General features: G+C 52.8%; 1 protein-coding gene across 1 annotated transcript in view; it reads left to right on the top strand.

Moving 5' to 3' along the window:
- Positions 1-3,295: 3,295 nt before the first annotated feature.
- COL13A1 (collagen type XIII alpha 1 chain) overlaps positions 3,296-8,431 on the top strand; it is an 83,116-nt gene continuing 77,980 nt past the window's right edge. The window contains exons 1-2 of the mRNA XM_087432097.1: positions 3,296-3,331; positions 6,129-6,164. Of these exons, the coding sequence (XP_087288223.1) occupies positions 6,150-6,164 (15 nt within the window). The 5' untranslated portion in view covers positions 3,296-3,331; positions 6,129-6,149. The remainder of the gene's footprint in view (positions 3,332-6,128; positions 6,165-8,431) is intronic.

Raw genomic sequence — 8,431 nt, 5'->3', positions numbered from 1 at the left:
CGGCCAGTGCCTAGAGAACATGACCAGGGAAGGTGGATTTAAGAAGCAGCAGGAATCATTTAAATGGTATAAGATTTGTGGCCGCCACTGCCCTACCCCTCATGCCCATGGCAGACATTGCCAATCAATTAGGAGGCTTCTTAACGTAATGCTTTACTCAGTCTCTACCAATACATTGGAGTCCACTCTCAAGCTATTAGCCATCCCTGCATGAGATTTAAGAGAGAGTTTCTTAATTATGGGAACTGTGAGACTGAAACAGATGACCAAGGGAAGGAGGGATGTCTCTTTGTCTGGTGGAATACAGGGAAATTATGATGTCCAGAGGCCAGGTTGGATATGATCCTTGCTGAAATGCTAGCTAACACTTAGGGGTTAGGTACCGCTGGGTTTTTATGGAGGCAGTGTAATATAGTGATTACAAGCATGGGCTCTGGAGCCAGACCACATGGGTCCGAATCCTGGTTCTGCCACTTCTAGCTGTGTGACTTTCTAGGTCTGTGCCTCAGTTTCCTCATCTGTAAAATGGGGATAATAATAGTATCTGCCTCACCCAGGTGTTGTGAGGAGTATATATATAATTATGTTATATATGTATACATACATATATATGTGTATGTGTATATTTTTTTCTATTTAGAATATGTTAACTCATTTAAATCCCGAAAACAGAAGACTTCCCTAGATGATCCCCAAGATTCTGACAAGCCTTTAATTTTAAGGAGGAAATTATTATTCGGTGAATAATTTTCACTAATTAATTTATTATTTCATTTATTTCTACCCCACCTTATTCCAAAAAAACATTGTGGGGTGATTTACAAACTAGCTAAGGGAACAATGGAGGGGGTGGAGAGCAGAGGTAGGAAAACAAGGGGAATCCAGAACTGACAACACCACAACATCCTGTGCAGATGAGCCACGGACCTGGCTTCGAGCTTCCTGGTGGTCAGAGCAAAGAGGAAAGCAGAGATGTTGCAAGAGTAAGGCCCCAGGAAGGTAGGCATGCCCCTGGCGTTTGGGAGAAGTGCAGCTTTTCCTGGTACTGAGGCTGGAGGGAAGTTCCACCCTGTGCGGATGGTGTAGGGGCCAGTACACAGGAGCAGGAGGTAAACTGTCCCCTCTGGCCCTATTCGGGGTAGACCCACTGTGTGAGGTTGAAAACCCTGGGCAGGCCTGCCCCTCCCCTGGGACGGGAGGGAGGCGGCTGCCCCACTTCTTGGTCCTCTTCCTGTGGCATCAAGGCCAGGCAGTGTAGAAGTGACAGGAAGAGGGTGTTGGCTCAGCGCTAACACTCTGGTTTAAGGGGGATACTCGGTGCCTAGCTGTCTTTGCGGGGCCTGGGAAAGAGGGAGGCCGAGTTCCCAGGTCCTGGTATCCGCCCTCAGGGTCATTCATTCACAAGTGGGCACTGAGGACATACTAAGAGCTCAGCGCTCCTCAGGGCACTGGGGACGCATCCATGAACACAACGGGAGCTCACATTGTAGTGCTGTGGGGGCAAAATCGAGCAGAGTCACGGGATGGGGACAGGCCCTGTGCCATGAGGGCTGTTACCCAGCGTTCCCCAAGGACCCCCTGACTGGGCCTGAGCTTGGTTCTCTGGGCGGGAATTGCTGGACTACCACCTCAGGGGCGGCCTCAGGAACCAGGGACAGAGGGGTGACTTATTCCTGGGGCTGCCTGCGTTTGCCTCAGCAGCCCTGCCGAGGCTGGCCTGTCTCCCTGTGAACACCCTGAGCCCCACCCTGGCTCTGCCCAGGGTTATGGGGAGAGCAGGGTGTCTGGAAGGAGAGAAACCACACCCGAGAGCAGAGTCTGGAGGGAGAGACCGAGGCCAGCTCCACGCACCTGCCCTGCCAGTCCTCGTCTCTTCTAATAATCATAATAGCTAGCATTTATTTAGCACTTGCTGTATGCCAGCCCCTGTGCTAAGTGCTGTACATACATTATCTCATTTAATCCTAAGAGATAGATATGATTGTTCTCTCATTTACAAGATGAGGAAACTGAGATACAGAGAGGCCAAGCAACTTGCTTCAAGTCACCAACTAGTAAGTGGCAGAGCCGAGATTTGAGCCCAGGCGGGCTGACTCCAGAGCCCGTGCTCTTAACCAAATCCTCCTGTCTCCCTCACCAAGACCCCCCTCCCTCCTGGACCCCATGCCCCAGCCAGGCCGGGGTTGGGACTCGGCTCTGGAAGCTCCCTCCAGGTGTTTCCTCCCCCTCTGCAGGTGCTCCATGGCGCCCCAGGAGGCAGCTCTCAGAGCAGTTTCTCAGCCATCCTCTTGTATCAGATCCATTTGGAAGTTGGGGGTCAGAGCTAAAAAGGCAAAGCTAAAATTCTCAGAATTTGCTTGTTTCCTGAGCCTTATCTATGTTGCAATGATGATAATTATTAGTACTAATAGTACATTTTGTTGAATGTTTTCCTCTTTTCAGTGGGATTTCAGATCCGTTATATGGAGTCTTTAGTCTATGTGCTAGCCGGGGGTACTAGGGTTATGAATGAAGGGTTTGAGAAAGACATCACTGTGGTCGGTGAGGACAGGTTCCTGGAGCCGCACAGGGCCCCACATAGGATGTGGTCCAGCCTCCTGCCTCATGCCCAGCACTCACTCATCATGGAGAGGATGATCTGAAGCTGGTTGGAAGCATCAAAGGAAGGAAGTCCTACTGCCCCCTCACCATCCCAACAGACGGGAAGATGCCCGGGGGTGCCCCCACCTTCTACCACCCCCTGCTTCAAGGTCATGTTCCAACAGCTCAGATGTGGCAGGTCCAGCAGAAGCATCCCGTGGCAGACCTCCTTCATCAGAGCAGGCATCTGGCTTCTCCTGTGTGGCAGGACAGGGAAGACCAGGCCCTGACCCCCTCAGGCCCTTTCCCAGGTCAGGGCCAGCACACAAGTGGTGAACAGAATATTGCACGGAGTGAGGCAGAAAGGCTCAGAGAGAGGGGACATGCTGCTGAGGCCACAGCCCTAATGATCCTTCAGTCATGAAGGACAGAGACACGGGAGGGGACATTCCCATCTTTCTGTTCCCTGCACCTACCCTGGGCCTGGCATGGAGGGGACCCCCCACTCACTGATTTTCTGAATGAGTGAATGAGTGAATGAATGAAGCTAGAACTGAAAGGAAGCCTAGTGATCAAGGCCCTCCCTTCATTTTGTTCATAAAACAACAGAGGCTCGTAGAGCACACGTGACTCTAAGGTCACACAGCTGCTTGGGAGTGTGGATGCGTCAGATATTACGATACCCTGGCCTTCGTAAACTTTACTCTTTCCCCCTTTATTTCAGGGGCCCGCTGGAAGACCTGGCCTCCCGGTACGTAGCTTTCGTTTCTTCCTTCCTTCGCATCTCTCTCACGAGCTCTTTCCCAACCCAAGGCCTGGCCAGGTTGGGTGGCTGCTTTCCTGCAGGTGTATCTGGGTGAGAGGCCTCTCTCCAGCATCACTGACTATAGCTGAGGGTGCAGCTCCTTGGTACTCCTCCCGGGGCCCCAGGCAGGCCCCTCCAATGCTGGACCCGACTTCCAGACTGATGGCCCTGTGATCAGTCTGGGCAGGAAGGGGAAGCAGGCCACTGGCTTACTAGCTATCCTTCTGCACACCAGCCTAGATTAAGACCACTGTCCCCACTTCGTCCTATGCCCTCTAGTAAGAGTAGACTCAAAAACTTTGTTTTCCCCCCAGTTAGCATTTCTGAATGCTAGAGAGGCTATGCCAAGTAACCATGGGGACTTTGGGACAAACGTAGAAATAATACCAATAGCCATCTCTTATTGAGACCTTAATGCATGCCAAGCACTGTGCTAATCACTCTTCATACGTCCGGTTTGTTCAACAACTCAGTGAAGTGGATATTATTATGCACATTTTATAGATGAGGAAACTCAGACTTGGAGAGGTAAAATACCTAGCCAGATTGTCCAAGCTTCAGTGTAGACCTGTTGGAGGCCCATGTTATCACACACCATTCCATACTGCTGTTTCCTGTGGTCCATGCTTAACGTTTGAGAACCATCTTTAAAGTCTTCAAAGACATTGCTCTGTGGAGTGTGGCCTGGGGCAGAGATGCATTGAGTACTGGATCCCATTGGCCCTCGGATGGGTAAGGACTCAGGCAAGATGCTGAAGCCAGCCAGGGGGTCGAGGTGGGGCTGGCACCAGGCTACCCTCTCTCCCTGCACCAAAGGCCACATCCATTGGATTCTAGACCCTTCTGAGCATCCCTCTTATCCTAATTACTCCTCTTTAGGACATGAATTATACTATAACCTCTTGACTAATCCAACAGCTTCTGGAATTCACGTCCAACAATGACTTTCTTATTGAAATGCATGTGGGAGAATGTTTAGCCTTGAAAATGGAAACTCCCAATAAGTGCGAGCCCCAGAGTGAAGGAGGACGGGTGGATAGGTCCCCTGAAATCCAAGGAGGTGAAAAATAAGATGATGGGGGAATGTGGGCAGACTTTGTTTTTTTCTGATAACGTCCACCTTTAAAAAGCATTTGGGGGCAGTTCACAGAGCAGGGACTGCTGCACATAGTTTCCAGTCCCTGGCCATTCCATGCCCGTCCCTAACCCGAGCGTTTTATGGCCAGGACTGCAAAGAACATTAGTTTTAAAAAAGAAACGAAAAGAAACCAAAACACCCAACCTGCAATATCATTCAAAAGCCCAAGAGTGAGTGGCCCATGGGGATGTCACAGCCGATGTCCAGCAGGCCTAGTGTCCTCAGCAGGAAGGGTAGACCACTGATCCATGGCTCATGGTCCTGCTCATGCTTCCGTGTGCAGGCACCTGGGAGTGACCCACAAAATGATTTGCTGATACTGGCCCCTTATTATAAAATGCAAAGAGTGTAAAGTACCAACATGCTTATAAAATTCACTTGCTCGTGGCCGTGCTGGGCTTACTACCCATAGACGCCATGTACACAGCACTCACCAGGTGCCAGGTGCTGGGAGTAAGCTTTCCAGAAGCATCGTCTCGTGGCATCCTCCCAGCAGCTCCGTGAGAGAGATGCGGATGCTCAGGGAGGTTAAGGACACAGATCGATGCTTATAGCCAATGCTGTTACCCTGCCACTCTTTCACAAAGGTGTTGCTACAGACACCGTCGGGTCTTGACAATGTACATGTAACAAGAGCCTAATTCCAGAGCTGATTGCTGTTCTCCGGCACGTCCACATACATCTTGGGATGCTAATTGTCCCTCAAGGCATTTTGCTTCAGCGGGGCCAACAGATATGGAATCACCCCAGAAATGCCCATACCCTTCAGGGGAGACCACAAACCCAGCTCTCTCCTGCCCAGCAGGCCAGGACAAACACCATCTGATTTTCAGCCCCCATTGCTTTCTGTCCACCCAGGTTCCTAGCAAACCCCAGGCCCCACCCCAGATTTTATGCTGTCTGCACACATATGATTGCAAAAAAATATTTTCTACCAGAAGGAGGAGGAACAAAACTTAATAAGCAGATTTCCAGAGTGAGAAGATGTAACCCCTGGCTACAAAACAAAGCAGTTCCCCCTGAGCAGCTGAAACTCGTGCTGCGGCTGAATCCACATGGCTCATGGTCCTTCCTGTGGGTGCTGGGGGTGGACGCGAGGAGGGAGCGTGGAGAAGGACTCTGTCCATAGCCCTCTCAGACACAGGGCCCGGGGAGGAGCCGGGGAGTGTGGGCCCTGCTCCCCACTCTGGCAAGGCAGACCTAGGTAAGTGATTCACCCATCTGTCTGTCACATGGGAGCTGCCACTCACCCTGCTGTGCCTTGAAGTTGAGCGTGACGAGGATTCGGCACATCCTCCATAGCTGGAATGGATTGTGACAACAGCAGTCTAAGGGAGGAAGGGCCTTGGACCCCTTATGAAACACCTAGGGAAACTGAGGCCCAGGCTGGGGACAAGGCCCCTATGGTAGTGCTCTTTCCACAGCTCCATTGCTGAGTGTGGATAGCAATAGGGATAGCTGAATGGGCAAGTCCACCCACACGACAACTAGGCATTGTTCCAACTGCCTGTGCAAACCAAGCCTCAGGTGCCCAGCTAGCACATGAGGCCCTTCACATGCTGGCCTGGCTCAGCCACATCTAATTGTTTCTGCCTCCTTCATCAGGGGGACAAAGGTGCCATCGGGATGCCTGGACGTGTGGTGAGTTGGTGCATTTGTAGCTGCTCAGGTGGCCATTGCTTGCTTCTCCATGCTGACCTATCCTCCAAACCATGGCAAGGTGTTGCCGACTCCAGCCCCGAGGAGGGGGTCAGACCTCTCCCTACCCTCACCCAAGTCTGCTTCAGAGAGGGACAGGCGAGGAGAAGGGAGGAAGTTTATTCCAGTCCTTCAGATCCAGCAATATGGCTTTACTCTCCAGAGAGCTGCTAGGCAAAGGAAAAATCCAAGAAGTTGCATGAATAAAGCCCTTTGCTGATCACCTACTGGGTGACAGGGTGAGGCCCGAGCCCCTTGCGACATCGAGAGGACTCCCACCCACTCCACGCCCCCGCCAGGCCAGCAGCTCACCCTCAGATTTATAGCTGCTCCTGCCGCTATCCCCCAGCAAGGGCAGTGAAAGATGGTGAGAAACGCAACCTCAAAATGCTCCACGGAAACTGCGGTGGAGCCAGCTTAGATGGGCGTGCTTCCAGGCAGTGCCTCTAAATCCTCACCAGGGGGCTGGGAGTTGAAATATTGAACATTTCCCGCTGAAAAATTAAGATGGCGAAAGGCAAACGAGAAGGTGTGACAGCGAGAGGGTACCTCAGAAATGGGAAGGCCGGCCCTAGGCCTTGAGGTCCCAGGCCAGGGTCCTTCCTGGTGGCTGGTGGCCTCTGAGGGGCTAGAAAGGGCAGCACAGGCACCTGGTGGCAGCCTGAGGCCATGGTGGCCACAGGCCAGCCTTACTCCCCAGCCTAGTCTAGGACGAGGCCTGAGCTACTTTCCCCGTCTGACTCCTAACTCCGCACCAGCCGTCAGCCTCTACCTCCACCCTGGCTCCCCGGTGCCCCCTGACTACCGCCATGCCATCCTTCCATGTCACTCACGTGCTTTGCCTCATAACCTCACCTTCTGGCTGGGTTGGCCTTCGGCCTGGATGTGGCGTCCTTGTGTGAGTTTGCTTGCCTGGTGTGGTGCTCAGAGAAAAGGCATCAAATCAGAGCTAACACTCGAGAGCGCTAACCGCGTGCTGGGCTCTGTGCTAAGACCTTGCACACAGTAGCTCATTCGGTCCTCACAAGAACTGCATGCGGTTGGCACAACTTCCACCCCCATTTCTCAGATGAGAAAACTGAGGCTTGGATGTTAAGTGTCTTTCCCAAGGTCACATGGCAAGGAAGTGGCTGATCAGGGACTTGAATCCAGGCAGCCTGACTCCAGACCTGTGCTCTTGACCCTGACAGTGCTACTCTCTGTCTCCTCCATTGGCATCAGCTCTAAGGAGGGTCTGGTCCTTAGGGTGAAGCCACAGTGCCTAGGCCTAGGACCTGGGACATTTCAGAGGTTCAGGACAAGTGTTCCATGTCACAGAGCTTTGAGCTCCCCAGGACCCACCCAAGAGCTGTCTGTCAAGACATGGAGGCTGGGAGCCCTGGCCCACCCCACGGGAGGCTCTCTCACCACTTCCCAGACCGAAGCGCTGTGGGATTCCTGCCTGACTCTGTCTCTCTGCTTCACTTCTCTAGCTCCAAACCCTGAGTCCCCCAGGCTGTCACTGGGTGCTTCCCGTATGGAGCAGGGAATCGACTTCACAGCCTTTCTCAGGGGCTCGCAGTGGGTGGGCCTGAGCCAGGCACGTTCTCCACCATGGCCTTCCAAGACCTCATTTTATTGATGAGCATGTTGAGACTCAGTTTGCCCAGGATTGGGGTGGAGTTGGGTTTTGTACCCAAGCTGACTGTCAGACCCCAAAGTCCTTGCTCCTAACAGAAAGCTTCAGGAGTCTCTACCCTGAGCGCAGCTGCCAGCCTGCAGGGAAGGCTGCAAAAGGCAAAGCAGCCCCTCCAGGCCTCCCCCTCCTGCCTTCCTTCTTGGGTCCTGTGGACATGTCCCCCCAGGAAGTGTCCATCTGAGCCTAGTTCTGACCCACAGTGGTGGGGGCAGGAGGGAGTGCGACAGGAGGTCTCCCCATTTCCTCTACCCAGGCTATTTTTCAAGCCACTTTGGGGCTTCCATGCTGCTTGTGCTATTTTAAATGTGACAGTGGACCCATTTGGCTGCCCAGTAGGAGTCCTGGCATGAGCCACCTGATAAGGACTGGGGTGGCCAGTGGATGTGAAATGCCTGACTTGTTCCCATGGTTCACCAAAGGTGGCGCCACTGGCTTCTATGGATTAGGGTGGATTGGGGCTCTCCACCCTATGGTTACAGGGACCCATCCTCCATCCTCCCAGATGTGTGGGTCCTACCATCTGTCCTCCCAT

The sequence above is a fragment of the Ceratotherium simum genome, chromosome 6, assembly GCF_057802395.1.
Source record: "Ceratotherium simum simum isolate JZ-2026a chromosome 6, ASM5780239v1, whole genome shotgun sequence".
Taxonomy (NCBI): Eukaryota; Metazoa; Chordata; class Mammalia; order Perissodactyla; family Rhinocerotidae; genus Ceratotherium; species Ceratotherium simum.
The sequence above is the reverse complement of the archived record's forward strand: the minus strand, read 5'-3'. Positions and strand labels throughout refer to the sequence as shown.